The sequence below is a fragment of the Euprymna scolopes genome, chromosome 11 (assembly GCF_053919585.1).
Source record: "Euprymna scolopes isolate OS-2025 chromosome 11, ASM5391958v1, whole genome shotgun sequence".
NCBI lineage: Eukaryota > Metazoa > Mollusca > Cephalopoda > Sepiida > Sepiolidae > Euprymna > Euprymna scolopes.
The window spans coordinates 93,690,565-93,713,271 of NC_136492.1; the positions used below are offsets into that span (position 1 = coordinate 93,690,565).

Below are 22,707 nucleotides of genomic sequence, written 5' to 3' on the forward strand. Positions count from 1 at the left end.
GTGTTTGAACTGAGTGAGGTGAATGTTGAATGTCGAGCAGTGATCCGGTTTTTGTATTTGAAAGGGCGCACACCTTAGGAGACTTTTGATGAAATGAAAGAAACTTATGGTGATAATGTCCCATGGCTGGCATCGTGAATTCAAACATGGCCGGAAGTCAGTGGAAACAGCTCCCAAACCTGGTCGCTCCCCTTCTGCCATTGATGAGGGATCTGTCCATCGTTGAGGCTGCCATTTTGGAAGATCGGCGCATTACTATTCGCCAAATAGCCCAAGATGTCAAGATTAGTACAGGGTCTGTGGAAACTATCATTTATGACCATTTGCATATGCATAATGTGTCTGCCAGATGGATTGCCAGGTTGTTCACACCATTCCAGAAGCGAGACCGCGTCGAGTGCTCAAGGATGAATTTGGAGATGTGCCAAGAAGAGGAGTCAAAGTTTTTCAAAAGTCTGATTACACAGGATGAAACCTGGGTCCATAAGTATGATTCAAAGACCAAAGTCCAGTCAATGCAGTGGAAGCACTTTGACTCAGCACCTCCAAAGAAAGCAAGGGTGCAGCCCTCTGCTGGCAAAGTCATGCTCACAGTTTTCTGGGGCCAGGACGGAGTAGTGATGACAGATTTCCTGGCAAAGGGTACCACAATTACAGGAGCCTATTATGCTTCACTTTTGAAATTAAGCGAAGCTATCAAAATCAAGAGGCGGGGCAAGATCAGCAAAGGTATCCTCCTCCTGCAGGACAACGCTCTAGTCCACTACTCGCTTGTCGCCAGATAAGAAGCACGGGCGTGTGATTATGCAATCCTCCCCCATCCTCTCTACTCTCCTGACCCTGACCTTGCACCCTCTGAATTTCACCTCTTCCCAGCCATAAAGTTGTTTTTTGAAAGGAAAGCGTTTCCCAGATGCAGCCTTGATTTCTGAAGTCACGTCGTGGTTGGAAGACCAACCTGGGGTGTTCTACAAAAACGGTCTCCAGCTGCATCAAACGATGGGAGAAATGCATAACTCTGGATGGTTCCTATGTAGAGAAAGACTAATAACTGTGCCAAGTTTCATTGCTCTACTGCTATGGGAAGTGGGTCAGGGGCATTACTTATTGCAATACCCTCGTAGATACATTTTTGTTAATAATACAATAATAATACTCGATGATACAATTATTTAAAATTCGTGAAGCCTTTTAGATAAAAAGCATTCCATTATAAGTGATGTTAATTACGAAACTAGTCACAACTTTTTATATTGTCTAACATAATAATTAACATTAGTAAATCCTTAACCACGAAATAATTACTCTTTTGAATTTTGTACGCGCTTAGTATGTAATTATGTTAGTTTGCAACATTTCATCAGTGCAGACGCCCATTTAAAAGTCTTAAATTAATAGGCGTTAATATAACTTCAGAAATGAAATTGTTAACAAACTAAAACTAATCCAATATGATTATAATTTAATGAATCAGTTCGGAAGTATTTGCGAAAAATAAAATTAAACGCTGACTTACATATGAAATAGTAGACTGATTATTTGAAAAATTAAAAAGGATAATCAAGCAATAACAATTCCTGTTATTTAATATTTGCCGTAATAAACAAAATACCGCCTAAACTGCGCGCACACACACACACACACACACACACACACACACACACACACACACACACACACATATATATATATATATATATATATATATATATATATATTAGTGGTGAGACGATTAATCGGAATCTGGAATCGAAAATATCAGAACGTTTTGGAGTAACGGAATCAGTATCGGACATTTTGTATCTATTTTCCATGATTCTTTTAATTATCTGAGTAATAATAAAATAATAAATATTTATTGATTTGAAAGTATCAGTAAAGCTAAATTCTATAGATAACCCCGCAAGTATGTTTTTACGTTTGAGAAAACATCTACACATTTAACATGTTGTTTTTTTTATGATGATTAAGAAAAAATAACAAATTCATAGTTAAATATTTAGAGATTTATAAAGAATCAGAATCAGTAATTTTATCAGAATTGGGAAAAATATTAGAATCGTCCCATCACTAATATATATATATATATATATATATATATATATATATATATATATATATATATATATTATGCGTGTGTGTCTAATTATATATATATATGTGTGTGTGGGTGTGTGTATGTGTGTGTGTGTGTGTTAAATGAAAAATAGAAAAAAACAAGAATCAGTCACATGCTGATCGCCGTTTTGTCTTTTTCAAGGATTTTCTCAAGATGGCTTATGTAAATGTCTGTGAACTATAAAAGCCATAGATGAACAGTTTCCGGTTTTCTAGTTTTTATTTTTCATTATTCTGGTTTCCATAACTTTAATCATATATATGATAACTAGAAAAATGGTATGTAAAGAAACTAAGCTTTGTATATGATTTTTCCTATAATTTTTTATATGTTGTGCATAGATGGTTAATGCTACAAGTGCTGTTCATACCACGACTACTACTACTACTACTACTACTATCACTAATAACAATAATAAGACAAAATACACTTACACGCTCCAAAAGCATTGTGCAAAATTCCACAAAATTTGTCATAGAGCACTTTTGGCACACTGAATTATCATAGCGCTGTCAACATCAATGGCTATTAGTTTTACCGATACTACCAGTTATAATACAATTGTTACTAATAACTACTTATGTATTCACAACATATTCAACATGATTGCACTGAATTTAGAATAAACAGCCTTAAGTTGTTATTTTTATCATGAGGTGGTTAAATACTACTGTCTTATTACAGTTTTTAATAATAATAATAATAGTAATAAAAAATAATAATAATTAATAATAATGATAAATAAATAAAAATAATAATTAATAATAATAACAATAATAATAATGATTGATAATAATAACAGCAATAATAATAATAATAACAATAACAATAATAATAACAATAATAATAATAATAATGATAATAAAAATGATAATAAAAATAATGAAAACAATAATAATAATAACAATAATAATAACAACAATAATGATAATAACAACAGCAATAATAATAAAAATAATGATAATAATAACAGTAATAATAATAACAATAATAAAAACAACAATAATAAAAATAACAATAATAATAACAGCAATAATAATAATAACAATAATAATAATAATTACAATAATAATAATTAATAATAATTACAATAATAATAATAATGATAATAATAATAATTAATACTACTACTAATAATAATAATAATTAATAATAATAACAATAACAATAATAATAATAATAATAATAATAATAATAATAATAATTGAAAGCCACGTATAAGAAAACTTATGAATAACAATTATAATGCTTAAAGTACCAACTCTCATTTGTAGGGGTTTACATATAATGTAATAAATACATATAAAAAGGGCATTCAAAGAACGTTTTTTATAATATTATTATTATTATTATTAAAACCAGTAATAATACTGATCTTATAGGACTATTGATTTGCATTCTCTAAAATCATTAGACACAATTGCATTAAATTAGTATGAACAGATTTCAGCTGTCGCTTTTATCATATAAGTTTTAAATACAAGTACTACTGCAGTAAATAATAATAATGATAATAATAATAACAATAGTAATAATGATAATAACAATAGTAATAATTATTATAATAATAACAATAATAATGATAACAACAAGAAGAACAATAATAATAATAATGATAATAATAATGATAATAATAATAATAATAATAATAATAATAATAATAATAATAATAATAATAATAATAATAATAATAATTGTTGTCACTCATCTTCTAGGGAACACCACAGGTTTTCAATCAGATCTTTGATGATCTGTGTGAAAGCTCCATGTGAGCCAATAATAATAATAATAATAATAATAATAATAATAATAATAATAATAATCTTTTATTATTTATTGGTTCCGAAACTCTAAAGTAGAATTCCATCATATTTCACATAAAATTCTCTTGATATTAATTATAGTGCTTAAATAAACAACATTATCCATTCACAAGTGCTAGACGGACTAAAGCTTCTCAATAGACGTATTTAAATAATAATAATAATAATAATAATAATAATCATAATAATCATAATAATCATAATAATCATAATAATATGTAATTAAGTAATTGTTAAAATAAAAAAACATAATGATAAAAATAATTGAACATCTCTTGTGATTTTGTTGGGCCTCCGCGAATATTGCATGCGCCACCGTCTTTGTAACTGTCCCTGAATTATTTCCATGTTTTTTTTTACTTAGGTCTTCTTACTGCCTATTGCACGGGTCCATCTGGATCTGTCCCCTGTTATGTGCATCGGAACGCTGATTCAACGCAGAGTATCAAGGTAACGCCACACGAGCCAGGGAAACACATTCTACACATCAAGTACAACGACCATCACGTGATGGGTGAGTTCAAACAGAACAGTCAATGGACAGATGCTAGACTCTGGTCTTTATTTTTCCTTTGTAATATTCCCAAGTTTGCTATTTAACTATTATACAAATTAATTATTTTGATTGAAGATAAAAGAAATCACCGTGAGGGCCTTTGGAAAGCGGCAGAAACAATTGTATAAATAAAGGCGTAGTTAACTAGATTCATGACATTTATAAGCTTATATATATATATATATATATATATATATATATATATATATATATATATACATATATATATAAACATCTGTTTATTTTGTAACAATGCGTTGAGTGTGGCTTCAAACGTATATAATATTATCTTATTTAATTCAAACTCAACCGGCGCTTCTAAGGAACAAAATCTTAACGTGAATCTCGCATGACCAAACACATCGTTCCGAGACTTAAAAAAAACTACCGTAGAAACAACAAATGGCTAATTCCTTGCTCCAAGAACAACATGGCAAAAATTAAAAACAAAAAAACAAAAAAGAAACGACATACTGAATATAAAGGTTTCCGTCGAAATATATTTATGGACTTTAACATAAATTTCTAACAAAATAAACAGATGTTTATTTTGTAACAATGCGTTGGGTCTGGCTTCAAACGTATATAATACGTATCTTATTTAATTCAAACTCAACCATCTCTTCTAAGGAACAAAATCTTAACACACACATATATATATATATATATATATATATATATATATATATATATATATATATATATATATATAAAATAATGTAATTCTTGGTTCGTTCAAAATCGACCAAACCATATTTCTACATTAACAATTTAATTTAAATTTTCAGAAAATCTATCTGTAAAGCCAAGGAATGTTTTCATATTATTAAAACAATTTAACATTGCGAATTATAAAAATATTAAATAAAATAAAATTATTTTTCGTAACTGCGAAACTGTCCGACATTTCATTTCCGGTAGAAATGAACCTTTAACTTGAACCACGCGTTGACGACTTTCGAATTACAACATTTTACTATCTACTTAATAGTAGCGAACGTAAGTACGTGTGAAATTATTAATAAATGTTTAGTAACCTATTCCTTTTATTATTCTTAAAGAGTAAAACTTTTTTTATTAATGAAAAGAGTTAAGCCAACGTAAATAAATAAATAAATGTTTGTGAACGTGACAAATTATCAATAAATGGTTTGGTTACTTTTTTTTATTATTTATGAAAAGAGTTAAGCCAACGAAAATAATGTTTGTAAAAGTGCGAAAGGCAACGTAAATAAATAAAAAAAGTTACGTGCACATGCGCTAGCCTTGACTAAGGGGGGGACTAACGAAACGACCATTAAATAATTCTGTGGGTCGCCATGGAACTCAACGCTCAAGGAGTACCAAAAATAGTTTTCATGATATGAAAAAATGACTTTTTCGAAAAGTGGGTGATCACTTCTCCATGTAAATTTAACTTAAAATGAGCACCCACTTTCTGGCCACCTGAGGGAGGGGCATTTATTTTCGTGTTTATTGGCTAAAAGTTTTTTTGACAAGGCAGTTACGCGGCATCTAACAACACTCGATTTCCAAGAATCTATTTGTTTGGCTTAAAGCATTCCTGACAAAGCCTACCTAAAATAAATTTGTCTAATTCTTAATTTCTTATTGGAAAAAAAATAGCATCCCGGAATTTTGATAAAATTTTCCATTAAGGCCCGTCTCACGTTTGTATATATACAAAATACTTTTTTGGGTAGGCGTTTGAGTTCCATGGCGACCAGCAGACTTATCTACTCATGTAAATTAAAATGTTTGTAAGTAAGAAATTATAAATAAACGGTTTAGTTACTTTTTTTTATAATTCATGAAAAGAGTTAAGCCAACGTAAGTACGTAAGAAATTATTAATAAATGTTTAGTAACTTTTTCCTTTTATTATTCTTAAAGAGTAAAACTTTTTTGTTAATGAAAAGAGTTAAGCCAACGTAAATAAATAAATGTTTGTACACGTGACAAATTGTCAATAAATGGTTTAATTACTTTTTTTTGTTATTTATGAAAAGAGTTAAGCCAACGAAAATAATGTTTGTAAAAGTGCAAAAGGCAACGTAAGTAAATAAATTTAAAAAATGTTACATGCGCATGCGTTAGCCTTGACTAATGGGGGGGAACTAAGAGAACGACCATTAAATAATTCTGCGGGTCGCTATGGAACTGAACGCCCAAGGAGTACCAAAAATAGTTTTCATGATATGAAGAAATTACTTTTTCGAAAAGTGGGTGATTACTTTTCCACGTAAATTTAACTTAAAATGAGCACCCACTTTCTGGCCACCTGAGGAAGGGGCATTTATTTTCGTGTTTATTGGCTTAAAGGTTTTTTGACAACGCAGTTTGGTACGCGAGTGCATATTTAACAACCTTCGTTTATGCTCGCGCGTAGTGTAAACAACGGCTACGTCTGTGAAATGGAAAATAGTCCCAGAGTTCAGGGGTTATTACCATGCAAAAGAAATCAAATAAAAAACGTTTTAGCCAAGAAACACGCTGAAAAATAAAAAATAAAAATAGCATCCCTTTTTTTCTATCGAATTCATTTGCTGTTTTTATTGAAAACTATTTTCCCCCAGAATTTTTGATAAAATTTTCCATCAAGGGCCGTGCGCCTCACGTTCGTATATAACAAAAACATTTTTTTGTAGATTTCGGTGTGCTAAAAAAGAATCTGCAAACCGTTTCCGTCGCAAAAAAAATAGTTTATATGATATGAAGAAATTACTTTTTTGAAAAGTGGGCGATCACTTTTCTATGTAAACTTAACTTAAAATGAGCACCCACTTTCTAGACACCTGAAAGAGGGAGGATGTTTTCCCGTGTTTATTGGTTAAACAGCTTTCGCTTATGCTCGCGCATAGCGTAAATGAAGGCTACGGCTGTGAAATGGAAAATAGTACCAGAGTTCAGGGGTTATTACCATGCAAAAGAAATCAAACAAAAATTTTTTAGCCAAGACACACACAGAAAAATGCCCCTCTCTCAGGTGGCCAGAAAGTGGGTGCTCATTCTAAGTTAAATTTACATTGAAAAGTGATCACGCACTTTTCGAAAAAGTAATTTCTTCATATCATGAAACCTTTATTTTTGCAACGGAAACAGTTTGCAGATTCGATTTTAGCACACAGAAATCTACAATAAAATATTTCGTTATATATGAAGGTGAAACGGGTCTTAAAATAAAATTATACCGGATTTTTTTGGGGCAGATTTACCGTTTAAATGTACAAATACCCTCAAACCAGGTAATCACTAAAAAGGACTCTTAAAAGTCGTCACCTGTATCGAGCAAAAGTTTAAAACCACCGATTATATGGCAGCCTACGTCACGGTAACATATATTAAGTGAGTTCCTAACAGTATTTGTATAGTTTTTTAGTTTAAACTCATGTTCCCAAAATTTCCCCAAAATTAACGTGTTCGATACAGTCTGCCGCCATTTGTATTTTTCAAATATACCAATAAATATTGAATTTTTTTGAACCGATTAAACATTATACATTACATAAAAACACTACAATCTTATCCAGTTAGGTAGAACATTTACTTTTCTTGCCTTTGATAACATTTATTTGTTATATATTTATTTTTTGACAACTTCTTTATATCTGTGTTTAGTAATACAAACCCTTTTCATTTAATGTAACGTTTAGTCGGCTCGAAAAACAGTGTTTATTGGTGTATTTGAAAGCTATAAATGGTGGCGGACACTGTTGATTACATTAAGTTTGAGAAAGTGGGTTAAAACTAAAAAACTATACAAAATACTGTCAGAAACCCACCGATTATGCCAGTCTATGCCATGGTAACATATATTTGGTGGGTTTCTGACACTGTTTTGTATAGTTTTTAGTTTTCAACTTACTTTCCCAAACTTAACGTATTCAATAGAGTCCGCGGCCATTTCTGTTTTTCGAGCCGATTAAACATTTTACATTACATAAAAACACTAAACAATTATCCAGTAAGGAAGAAACGTAACTTACCTTACCTTTGCTTTCATTTATTTGTTTTTGGACAACGTTTTTTTTAATCTGTGTATAGTAACCCTCCTCCCATCACCCAAATATTAATTACTAACTCACATTTTTGAATACAGAAAACAAACAACCACAAAAAAAACATTTAGCGTTTCAACATTTTTGCTACGTTCGGCTTCATCCACTGATTGTTGATCGAGCCCAAACCATGATTGACGGAAACTCCCGAGGATCCAGATCAAATTCTGCAAGAGTACCATTTTGTTTTTTTGTTTTTTTTGCCTTCTTTTTCACTTTGGAGTGCATTGCTGTACTAAGAATATAAGAAACATGCATTTTCTCTTTTTATTAGATTTTTCCATCACACCAAATTGAGCCACAACAGCGCGTGGCAGGGTACAGCTAGTATATATATATATATATATATATATATATATATATATATATATGTGTGTATATATATATATATATATATATATATATATATATATATATATATATATATATATACATCAGCAGTCAAAAGACTAACAACATTTTGTACTTGTGCAATAATTGCTGTTTTTGCTGTTTTCAGTTTACTTGGTTTTTACGATCTTACAAAAATATATGCCGAACTGATACTTTTTGTCTGCCGGAAACGCTTTCTTCATTACTTTTTTAATAGCGTGACATTGAAATAACCTTCGCTTTTTCATTCGTATTATTTAATTCTTAATACATGTTTTTACTTAAATACTTGTTTTTAATATTCATATCATATGTTATAACTAGGTCTATGACAAGAGAATATTCTTATCATTGTTTTGACTCTCGAGTATATATCCGACACAATTGGACACAGTTAATCAACCGAGAACCACATCACTCTATATAAAAGCATATAAGATATCAACTAATATACACTTGAGAGTCAAAACAATGAAAATAATATTCTGTTGCCCAACCCCTAGTTATTACTAGGGCTGTGACAACGGCATATTCTTTCCATTGTTTTGACTCGTGAGTATATATCCGTTAATAGCTTATATGTTTTTATATAGACTGATGTGATTCTCAGTTGATTGACTGTGTCTAACTGTATTGGATATATACTTGAGAGTCAAAACAATAAAGCGAATATTCTGTTGTCGTAGCCTTACTTATTACATATTGATGCATTGAATGCAATGATACGATAGATGTGTAATGTGATTCTCAATAACAGCCTTAGATCTAATGATCTCAGTGAAAAATTAAATTTGAAAAATATCTGTAGATATGTGCAGAGACTTCGATGATATGAGCACGTTGAAAGAATGGATGAAAGCTGTTAGGTTAATAGACGCAAAACAGTTGAAGCAAAAGCGTTAGTTCACATGGGAAGGCCAGGAAAAATATAGGATAAAATGATAAATATGGACTTGAGAGATAAACTAATAAATAAAATCTGGCCCCAAATATGTTTGTTTCAAAGTCAATTTCTACAAGCCGTCAAACAAATATCAGTATGTAAACGAGCATGAAACCGAAAGTGATAAAATTACTATGTGACGTAACGCGTTAAGTCATAGATCACGTGACAATGTGACACTGATGGATTTGCATAAGTGATCATCCATAAAAAGCTATAGCACTAACTCATTTCCTTGTTTCCCCTTTTGTCGATCTGACCTCCGAGGCGACAGAATTCTTTTTCTGTCCTTTACATCGAGATGACAACATTGTTTATTTATGTCATTGCTATACGTCCAAGCCAGTTCTTTTTTACATAATTTTATGACAAAGTAATGTTTATCTCCCCTCTATTTAGCTCAGTTCTCTTTTCAATTATATTCATATACTAGCGGGGGTACCCGGCGTTGCCCGGGTATTTGGAGATGTGCGTGTAAGGGGGGGGGGGTAAAGTACAGAATAAGCGAAGTAATAACCTTGTTTAAATATAAAAAAACGATGTTAAACTTCTTTTTAAAAATCGGAAAAACAAAACAAAAAAAACAGCAAACAAACGTAAAACTTCTTTAAAAAAGAAATCGGAAAAATAAAAAGCAAAAATATGGAGGAAAAAATGATGAACGTGTTCGGAAAAATAAAAACAAAAAAAATCACAGCGAAAAAAAATGGCATAAATAACCCTTCGATTCGGTTAAGTCTATGGCGCGTTTCACCCAGTAGAAAGCATAGAACGAAAAGGAACGTTAAAATTCCATTCCAATTTTTTTAAGCAACTACAAAACGAGATAAAGCGAAAAAAATGGCATAGATAACCCTTTGATTCGGTTAAGTTCATGGTGCGTTTCACCCAGCAGAAAGCATAGAACGGAAAGACACGGTAAAATTCCATTCCAGTTTTTTAAGCAACTACGAAGTAAAGAAAACCCAAACCGGTGTTCCTTCGTAACTGTCCCGTGTGAACGATCCTAGAAACGGTATAAGTGGTGACAGGAAAGGAGCAATTAATTAGAGAGAAAAGATTTTACTACTTCCATTGATTTTAACCGATTGTGGCAGTTAACTTTCAGCAGAAAAATATAGGAATCTACGATTATCGAGGAAGTGGAGAGGCAATGTACCTATAAAACACCTCAGATATTGTTATTACATTCGCATAAAATATATTTTTAGTTCTATTAAGGTCAAAATCATAGGAGGAAATGGGTTCATTATATATATATATATATATATATATATATATATATATAGGATTAGGAAATATTTTTCGTCTGTGTATTACTAATTAACACAAAGGAATCATGGTACATTTTTATGAGTGAGGCCATTTAGTTAGCAGTCGTCTAACTCTTCGCCATTGTGTTATGCACTATAGATTGCATAACAATATCGTCGATTTTGAAGATGAGTTTATTATAACATGAAATTGAACATGTCATGTTTTCAAGTGAGTTATTACTATGCTAATAGCATGACTACAGAATAGAAATAAAAAGCAATAACAAACTTATATGTAACAGTAGATCTAGTCACCACAGAGGTATAGAATAACTATATTTTGAGGTGTATTTTTATTCGTGCGGCACAGCTTCTATATTGTTACTATGTTTTAAATGTGTAACTACTTGAAAGTACAAGGTGCTCTATATTAAACGCGGTCTTGGTGGCTTAGCAAGCCGCAGACCGGTATGAATATGTATGAGTTCACTGAGCCGTGATCGTCCTACTCGTTCTGGCGGTCTAAAGTTGTTTTTCAAATTATTCAGTCCTGCAACAAAGGAATTCTTCTTCCAAACAAAAACCACAACTCCAAATTCAAAACAATTAACATAGGTTTATTTTTTGTGGCTAGTAAAAATCAAACTCGTTTTTCTAGGTTAGATAGCAGACTTGAAAAAACTTATCACATCTAATAATACGCAAGTGCAAGCTGACATAACAGATCCTCTGTTCTCGAAGACTACTGAAAACCAACCGCCTCCTCGAACGTCCAACTTCAACTGATATCCAGTTTCCAGACAATCTAATCCGTTTCATACCCAGAATGCCAGCTCTTACCGTCTCTTCTGTCCATTTCCTGTAATATTTTCACCCCTGTCCGAAAATCTTAGATTCTACCCTTTGCCTGAAGTCAAATTTTGACTAACCAGAACCTGACTTCCCAAGTTATCCTATGTAGATAACGGTTAGACATATTCCATTCAAAGTGGCTTATCTGCAAATAATCTCGGACATTAGTTTACGCAAATATGTTGGTCTCAGCATGACCCACATTCAATGAGTTAATTTTATCATACAACCTTTACCATTGACCTTAACCTTAGTGCTGTTGAAACCAAAAGTCAAAATGTTGACGAAATTGCAATTTCCGATGTGTTTAAAAATTCATTTACGAATCGAATGCTCTTCGATAGGAGTAACCGCCTTGTAAAGTGTAAGCCTGATCAGATAAATAATTTTATAGTTATTAACTTGTTCATGGAATAAATTTAGGATCGCCTCATATATGTAGATCACATATTATATGAATCTGGTCTATCATGATAGGTCCTGGATATGACCTTAAACTATATCCGATGGTGAGGCCCCAGCTTGCGGGCTTTGGGGAGTGTGGAGCCACCTTTTAATTGCTATTGCTCCTAGGTCAACTCTGACTGGAGTGGTAGAACCTGTTAGGGTCCCAACTATGGGTTAAATAGAAACCGACTTTAAATAAACAAATATATTTTATTAAAATATTGTTCTTCAAAATCACTGGATTCGGCATTAAATAACCTGAAAAGGGTTGATATGCCGTAAAACAGAAACAACCAGCCAATCAGTCTATTATAATAAGTCGGAGGGTTGTAGCCTCACGACTTGTTCAAACTTGTAATGGAAATGTGTATTCAATTTCTATTCACATTGTGTTGACATGGAGTTTCTCATTGAGATAAAATTCATGTATTAGAAAAGATTAATATAATTCTTATGGGATAGATCGATTTTCAGTCATGTTGACTATATATTGAATAAAATATATTAGTGCGTAAAATATTGTGTATTGATCAATGGCGAATAATGACACAAAAACTAAATGTTTAACTTCCGCCATTTTTAGTTATTCGTTTTAAAGATTATCTAATAAGGTGCACTGTAAACTATTCTTTTATGAAATATTACGTAAACGCAACTGTATCCGAAACTACAAAGGCTTTCCTTTTAAAAATGTGTTCTGATCGCAGCATTTATCCCAAATATATGCCTTAAATATGGGGCCTCAAAATATCGGAGTTATTCAAACCAACAACAACTATTTTGACTTTCCCATCTATACTTTTGTTTTTATTTTGGATACGTTTTTTATGAAGTTGAATCTTTCGAAAACTACAGCATGTATTTAAAGGGGTCAAAATTTTAATCGGAAAATCCATTTTCATTAAAAGCAGATTCAGCAACTATCGGTTATTTTGTGTTCAGCTTGGTTTGACAATTCATCATGAACAGTGTTTGCAAATTGTGCAAATTTATTTTGAAAATCATGGGTCAGTTCGAGAAACACATCGTGCATTACGGGAGTTTTATGGTGTTCATAATTGACCATCGGAACGATTAATTAGGGAAATTGTGAATTGTTTTCGAACTTTCACTCTGGACAAGCGATTGCTAATGCACAGGGTTGTATCGATAATGTTGCATATGTGTTGATTCGGAAATGTGATCAACAATAAAAATTTTGCCCTTTGACTTTATAGAAAATTTTGCGTAAAGATCTTGGTTTGCGCGCTTACAAGATTCAACTTGTGCAGACATTGGTCCGGTAATCATAATTCACGCCGTATATTTGGTAAATGACACAATTTCCTTCCAAATTTTCTTCATTGGTGTAGCACACTCTTAGTAAAATGGCTATGTCAATAAACAGAACTGCCGAATTTGGAGCGATGATAATCCATAAATTATTGTCGAAACATCATTACGTCCAAAAAAAGTCACTGTTTGATGTGCTTGAGCTGGTAGAATCATTGGTGCATATGCATTGAAAGATAATGGTCTGAACATAACAGTCCACGGTAAACGATGCAGAAAAATGATTACGAACTTCTTTGTGCCTCAACTGGAAGGAATTAATATTGCAAACATGTTGTTTCAGCAGGACGAAGCCACATGCAACATAGAGCACGAGATGATAAATTTACTGAGAAACATTTGATGAACGGATAATTTTATCAAACTGGCCACCTCGTTCGTGCGGTTTTAACCCCATTCGATTTTTCTTTTTGAGGATTTGTAAAGTCTCCGGTTTTTTCATTCGTATTATTCAATTTTTAATACATGTTTTTATTTAAATACTTGTTTTTAATATCTATGTTGTATGTTATTACTAGGGCTATGACAACAGAGTATTCTTATTGTTTTAACTCTCGAGTATATATTTGACACAATTAGACACAGTTAATCAACCGAAAACCACACCACTCTATATAAAAGTATATAAGATATCAACTGATTCCAAACAATGTAACATATATGATATGAACTTGAGTGAAAACAATGAAAAGAATCATGCCATGAACTAATAAACCAGACACGATAGACCACTTGGAAGGTAACATTCGACGCGTAATTGCCGAAATACCATCTAATTAAATGCGTAAAATTTGTGAAAATTGAACTTCAAAATTATGCGATATACGGGCGAGCCGCAAGGGCCATATGCCCGAAATAGTATTTAAATTATAAATGCAAAAAAATTAATCTGTGGAAGAAACCACATATTTGTATGATAAGATTTTTTTTCTATGACTTGTTTTAATATGTTTCGCCACCTCTTAAAAATACACCTTTGATAAAACTTCTGCAAAATGGGCGTGTTGATTGCTATTCAATCGCTTAAAATTTGCCAGAGATTTGGGTCGAAATATATTTAAATGTTGAAGTTAGTTAAAAGAAACTGTTGACATTCTCTCATCCCACTGCTGTTATTGAGCATCATTCATTTATTTCGTATGAATGAGATGATTATTGTTGGCATTTGTTTCCTAGTTAGAATTCTTTATAGAAATCCATCGGGTAATTAAATGTAGAATCACGGGAAGGTTGCCCACATCCCCAAATGAAAGTGTTTCTGTGGAATCAACTGGAATTGAACTTGCTATACTTTGATCGTCAGTGCGTGCAGTTAACCCCTTAGCCATCGTCATCTGTATATTGTTGTTTTATATATTTTGTATAAAAATAAATAGTTTCGAACCTACAAGTACTGAGATTCTGTAAATTGATGTTTCGATTTCTACTAAAGCGATAGATATACGTTTATAATTTATATCAGAAATATCCTTAAATTTTAAGGTATTTTTAAAAAAAAAATTAGGCGCAAGTTAGAAAATCAGTTGCTGGTGGCTGTCCCCATCACACCAATACCCAACTTTCTTCGCATTTGTATAAACACCAGGCAAGTACTGATTTTCAGTTATATAAATGACACATAACCGTGAGAAGCAATATCACGCACGATCATTTGAATAGCATTACATACATATTTGATGAACATAGGAAACACAATGTTTAAAAGTTAAATATATTTGCAACTACAAAACATGATTTCCTGAAAATTGGTATGTCAATTACTTCTATATTCCGAGACGCGTGCTAAATACTGGTATCAAAAACACCTTAAACGTTGAAACTATTTAAAAAATGAAATAAATGTAATTTCCTTTTCGGTGCTTCTTATGATTATATTTACATGTGATTATTAAAAAAATCGATGCAAGTTAGAAATCCAATAGTTGATGTCAGTTCTCGACATACCAAAACCCAACTTTCTCCACATTTCAAAAGAAGTTGAAATTCAGCTAACCCGAAAGTGTAATTACTTTACTTAGTAAAAAATTATTGTCGTATAAAAAAAACAGAATTAGGTTTGTGATTTTTTTTAGATGTGGATTGATAATTCGTATTATTTGGATTATTCGGACTACCGTTATTATTTTGATTCATGAGTAAAAAATTGGGTATTGGCCAATGGCGAATAATGACACAAAAACTAAATGTTTAACTTCCGCCATTTTTAGCTATTCGTTTTAAAGATTATCTAATAAGAAGCACTGTAAACTATTCTTTTATGAAATATTACGTATAAATGCAACTGTATCCGAAACTACAAAGGCTGTTCTTTTAAAAGTGTGTTCTGATTTCCACAATGTTTCGGCCGACCCTTTCCAGGTGTATCTTGTCAAATTCGATCCAATCTTTCAATCCAATTCGGGAATCTGCACGAAATTTAGTTAATCCGTGGAAGTAGCATGCTCTCGTTTGGTCGGCTAAAACCGGGTAGAAGTCTTAATAAATTCGCAGTTATATTCTGAATATCGTCCCTGCTGATTATTGGACCTTGAACTGCCAGAAGAGTATAACTTACAACTGAACTTTACCAAGAACTTATCCGTTACGTCACGGATGTTTGTGAAAATAACACTTAAGATGAGAACAAGATGAGTCCGAATAATCTAAAGGATACGAAGAAACAGAATATTGTTTTTTTTTTGTTTTGTTTTTGTTGTTTTTTTTTTGTTTTGTTTTTATATAAATGATTCACTCTTGCTTCTGCTTTTAGGAAGTCCATACGAACTGAATGTGGGCGTATCCCACACAAAAGGGGATGTGTTGGTGAGTGGACCTGGATTAGAGAATGGTTTATTGCACCATTACAATAGTAACTTTCTAGTAAATACGACCAACGCCGGTTCAGGAGAATTGAAGGTCAGCATCATGGGCCCGAGAGGTACGTAAATGCCATTTTTTATCTCGATATTAATACCATTATAAAAGAAAACTTCGCGTGTGTTCTCTGTGTATTTCTCGTGTCAATATCACTTTCATAATTGGACGTCATTTTTTATTATTTAATATTTATTGAAATCATAAATGTGCAAAATCAATTGAAATTTTAAGACTAATAATTTTACGAAATTAAAACTCCACCAGAGTGCATATTTGTTTGTAAATAAGGAATTACGCCTTTTTATTTTTTGTTAATAGCTGGAAAAAGAATAAAAAGAGTAACCCTTACAAATTTAACAGAAATAATTACTTTGAGATCCTCTAAGCTTAGAAGGGAATTTAAGAGTATTTAAACTGCTAATGAGAAAGTTCCTTCTAGCTTTAAAAGTTATAACAAAAAAAAAAAAAAACTTCAGAAGCTATTTACTCGTATATAGCATAATTTTATAAATAAGAATTAAAACAATATTATCTAAACAATAAGTTATGGTTTGAAATCAATTTGATTTTCTTAATAATTTAACAAGCAAACGATCGAGTTTTGCGGACGTAGTTGTAATCAATGCTTTTAACTGCCCCGTAGTCTTCTTTTTTGTAAGCGTTGCTTTTTATAAAGGAAAACGGAATAAAGCTAGATGAGTAGAGAATGGGTAATAGTGGATTAACATGCCAATAACATATCTTGCTGTGTACAAGTACACTCCTCCGCCTGTGATGAGTGACCTGACTTCTATTGCGATTTTACCCAGCTTATTTTTAGATTTTGTTTATTTTTAATTATTTGCCACAACCGCATACGGTACGATCACATTAACACACTGGTTTTCGCGAGATCACCGAAGTTAAGCAACGTTGAGCCTGGTCAGTACCAGATGGGTGACCCTTTGGGAAGGCGAGGCGCTGTATGCACCGCGAGGTAAAATATCACGTTAAGAAACTAGCGTGGTCTACCCTTCTCTCGAGAGTATATGGGACTCTCTTAGGCCGCAGTAGATACCCCGTCTAGTGATGGTGTCACGATAAAAATAATACCCTTGATAACCTTGGCGAAGCATCAAGTATTCAGCTAACAAGATTCGAATTGCACCACAAACTTATCTAATGAGTTCGATCTCGGCTACGGCCGTATATCTGAATACAATTTATATTCATGATTCTTTCTGCTTTGGATTTTTTTTCTGTCTTCGACAACAACAGCAAAGATGTCACTTTTTTTCTGTCTGCCTATTACTATGTTTTTTTTTGTTTTGTTTTTTTTTCTCAACACACACTCCCAAACACCCAGGCAATGCTGTGCACCCAGACAATGCCGTGCACCCAGGCTAGTAATTTTATAAATAAGAAGTAAAACCGTATCAACTAAACAATAATTAGTTATAGTTTTAAATCGATTTGGTTTGCTATAAAAGTGATAATGTATGTGAGGACACTTCTCAATCTATATACTCAACGAATTTTTAATCTACAGACATGAAATTTGGTATATAGAGAATTCAGACACGTAGAACACTTTTTAATCCATTTTCATCTGGAAAAAAGACTGCTAAGGGGCCAAAACTGAAAAATTGGTACGTGAAAGCCATCGGATATTTATCTGTTTGTTAACTATTTCACGACTGCGCATGCGCTAATCGTTCACATTATGTTAAGAATAAGAAGGTTTGAAAATAGGTTTTGGAGATCGTGTTCAGTTAGTCTAATGGTTATCGTACTTAATTCACTGTCTTTAGGTTTTGGTTTCGATCTCGAGAATTTTTTTTTACTTACAGTAAATGAACTATTTAGAAAAAAACATAATACTCGCACGCATACGTCTCACTTTCTTTCGGTTTTTTTTTTTCGTCCCTTTTTCTTAAGGAATGTAACGTTACGTTAAATACCGGGCAATGCCGTGTACATCTAGTAATTAAATAAGCAAACGGTCGATATCTGATAGCCCGGGAACATATTTAAACCATATCAAAAAGATTTCATTCAAGGAAAATCAAGACGACAATCAGCATATCAAAAAGAGAGACGTTGAGGGTGAAATGCCACTCTTCACAATTGAAAGGCACAATTTTTCAAAGCATGCTACGAAGATATCTGACGTTTACAAATCTATCTTCTATACTCTTATAAATTCGTTTTTCTTTTGTGTGTATTGATATTCATATTAAAAACCCTCTTCTATTTATTTCAAAAGAAAATACAATTTTCTTATATATGGGTTCTGTAATTGCATTCACTAGCAAAAGATCTAGCTAATTTGCATATTCTTTTAAACATTCATTTAAATTAATTCCCTATTAGTTTTTTTTTGTTTTACTTATGGGATGATCATCTTTAATTAACTATTACATGTAATTATATTCATGCAGATATTCTACATGATTTATGCTTGAATAATATTTGCGTAAAAATCTTACAGTAAACACAAAATTGTTTCCATATATATTTATACGTATATATTTTTGTTTAATCTATCTATCTATCTATCTATCTATCTATCTATCTATATATATATATATATATATATATATATATATATATAAAAGTGAACGTGTACGTGTGTCTGGATATCTGTGTACATTTCCTACGCAATAACTCTGTTAATTTTAAGTCTACAGGCTCAAATTTTGATATACAGGGTACTGCGATTTGGGAAAATTTTTGTGATCCAGTTTCGGCCAGAAATTTGGCTGTTAAGGGGTCAAAGTTCCAGGATTTGACCTTTGAGAACTCTAACAAACTCCTCCGATAATTTTTGTCTAAACACTTGAAATTTTAGATATAGGTTCTGTGGACATGGATCTAACTTGATTTGAGCCCAAAACAACAAATTTTAAGAGGTCAAAGTTAAAAAAAATTGACCGCTTTTTTTTTTCATTTTTTTTTTCTCAACATACACCTCCAAACACCCGGGCAACGCCGGGCTGAAATGCTAGTAAATTTATAAGCATGGAATAAATAAAATTAGTTAAGATTGTAATTGGAATATGATTACATATGGGATCTCATTGGTGTGGTTTCTAATCAGTTGTATTTTGTTATTGTTTACTTTTTAATTTTTTACGTATATACACACACTTATATATATATATATATATATATATATATATATATATATATATATATATATATATATATATATATATGTTTTTTTTTTAATTTCAGGAGCATTTAAAACAGAGATGCATCGACACAGCCCGAAGGACAAAATATTCTCCTGCTTCTATTGTCCAGAAGAGGCCGGAATGTACACAATCCATATCATGTGGTCAGGCGTGGACGTAAGGGGCAGTCCGTTTACGGTGTTTTTGGCAGAATCAGAAAGTGAACTGGAAGCGATGATGCTTAGACAGAGCATGACATCACATGACATGAGCTATCCCGAGATCCTCTACTGAATCGATCGACCGACCTGTTAGACAAGTAAAACCCACAACAAAATTTAGTACAGAAAAGAGAAAGTAGTAAAAGAGAAAGGGGGAAAAAGACTTACCAGAAATGCTGACAAAACGTTTTTTTATATACATTTAGTATTTCAAGTCTGTATATTATAAAATATGAAAAAGGAAAAAAAAATACTTTTAAACAAAAAAACTGACAAGTATGTAAACGTTTTTTTTTTTGTCTATATCATAATATCAGAAAATAATGACAATATACAAATTATTCTTATAAGTAATGGATGCGCATTAAACAAAGTAACGGATGCTCATTAAACAAAGTAATGGATGCGCATTAAATGAAGTAATGGATGCGCATTAAACACAGTAATGGATGCGCATTAAATGAAGTAATGGATGTGCATTAAACAAAGTAATGAATCCGCATTAAACAAAGTAATGGATGCGCATTAAATACAATAATGGATGCGTATTAAATGAAGTAATGGATGCGCATTAAATGAAGTAATGGAAGCGCATTAAATGAAGTAATGGATGCGCATTAAACAAAGTAATGAATGCGCATTAAACAAAGTAATGGATGCGCATTAAATACAATAATGGATGCGTATTAAATGAAATAATGGATGCGCATTAAATACAATAATTGATGCGCATTTAATGAAGTAATGGATGTGCATTAAATGAAGTAATGGATGTGCATTAAATGAAGTAATGGATGCGCATTAAACAAAGTAATGAATGCGCATTAAACAAAGTAATTAATGCGCATTAAACACAGTAATGAATGCGCATTAAATGAAGTAATGGATGTGCATTAAATGAAGTAATGGATGTGCATTAAACAAAGTAATGGATGCGCATTAAACAAAGTAATGAATGCGCATTAAACAAAGTAATGAATGCGCATTAAACACAGTAATGAATGCGCATTAAATGAAGTAATGGATGTGCATTAAATGAAGTAATGGATGCGCATTAAATGAAGTAATGGATGCGCATTAAACAAAGCGTTGGTTTCACAAGACAATAATTACACTTGCTTAACTCTTTATGAAAATCAATTTTTTCTAGTTTCGGATGCCCAAAATAACGTACATTTTGTTATCCATCACTACTGTATGACACACAGGTTCTTGTTAAATCATTAAATGACGTTGAGTGTGGGCAACACTAGATTTGTGATCCTTCTGGGATATTAAGCACTTTATGTGGAAATATCCTTGAAAAAAAAAATAACTGCAAAATCTAACGTCATCTCCTCTAAACCAGTATATACCCGCGACTGATATCCCCTACAAACTTTATTGTTTAAAGGAAGATTTCTCAAGCTGCCGGTGGTAATGCCGCATAAGGCAGATATCACTTCTGAATGAATAATACTAAACAAGCAGTAGCAATAAACATTGGATAGGATAGATCTGTTAAAATAAGTAACGCTAAAACAGACATTCACAAATGTCGGTACAAAAAAAAGCAGAAACTGTCGATGCTGAACCGACAAAAGGAAAAACGGCAACTGACATTGCGAAGAAAAACGAATGACGTTGTTAATATACATATATGTCATTGTTGCTGCTGATTTAGTATCATTCGACTGAGCCAATGTTCATATGCCTTACAAAAAAAAAATAGACAAGTTATTAGGGCCTCCCATAACTTACAAAAAGCCTGGACGAAAATGTAGTATAGTTAAAAGCGCATAAAATTAAAAGCAAGGCAAATATACAAGAAATAATTTCTGCTAAAAACGAAATAATTTGATTTTCTATCGCTTAACATTTTTTCAGTTCTAAAACTTTCTGTAAATATTTGTTTTTATTTCATAATTTATTTCGTAGCCTAGAACTCTTGTAAAAAAAGATGCTTACTCTAGGCCGAAAAAGATCGATTTAAAATAAAGTAAAAATACTAAAACAGTCTCAGTAAGTTAGAAGTGTTTATGTGTATTGGTGACAATTATTAGTTGTATATATTATGTAAGTTTTGATTTTTCAGTTGTTAAACATACGATGTACGTGTTAAAATCAGGTAAATTGCAGAAGTCATTTTGGATCTTCTTCTTCCAAGTTTTCGAGGCGACGCAAATAATTCTGGAATAAAAAAAAATACAAAAAATTTTACAACTGAAAACTATGCAGGCCAATGGAAAATAAAATTTTCATGCTTTTAGTAAAAATTATTTGTTGTATATTTATTTCCACTAATCCCGTTTTTTTTCGGCTCTGCTAACTCTATAATTCTTTTGCCAAAGTCTGGTTTTCATGTAAAAACAAAACAAAAAACAAAAACAAAGAAAAAACGTTTGGATAACGGTTCGAATCTCATTACCAAGTTATGCTTTGCTTTTATTTTACATTTTGCAGATACCGTTATTAAAATGATGCACTTCTAAGTTTTAACGATGAACATTGTTTTCCTGATAAGACAGCTTTTCGTAGTACAGTGGCCTCATTGCTCAATTTAATGAAGTCATCCGTATTTGACCACTTCATAAATTCTGTTTTGTACTATGCCTTAATTTAATGAAATAAATATGTACATATCATAATAATATTAATTTAAATTAGTTGTAAATATTTATTACATATTTGAATGAAGCAGGGTATTATTTGAATTTATATTTGTATTTTAACCTATTT

General features: G+C 31.8%; 1 protein-coding gene across 4 annotated transcripts in view; it reads left to right on the plus strand.

The window, feature by feature from the left end:
- Positions 1-22,244, plus strand: part of LOC145287966 (filamin-A-like) — a 311,755-nt gene extending 289,511 nt beyond the window's left edge. For all 4 annotated transcript variants that reach the window (XM_080135939.1, XM_080135937.1, XM_080135940.1 and 1 more), the window contains 3 exons: positions 4,307-4,456; positions 16,507-16,674; positions 19,830-22,244. In XM_080135939.1, coding sequence (XP_079992065.1) covers positions 4,307-4,456; positions 16,507-16,674; positions 19,830-20,062 — 551 coding nt within the window. In that variant the 3' untranslated portion in view covers positions 20,063-22,244. The remainder of the gene's footprint in view (positions 1-4,306; positions 4,457-16,506; positions 16,675-19,829) is intronic.
- The last annotated feature ends 463 nt before the right edge of the window (positions 22,245-22,707 follow it).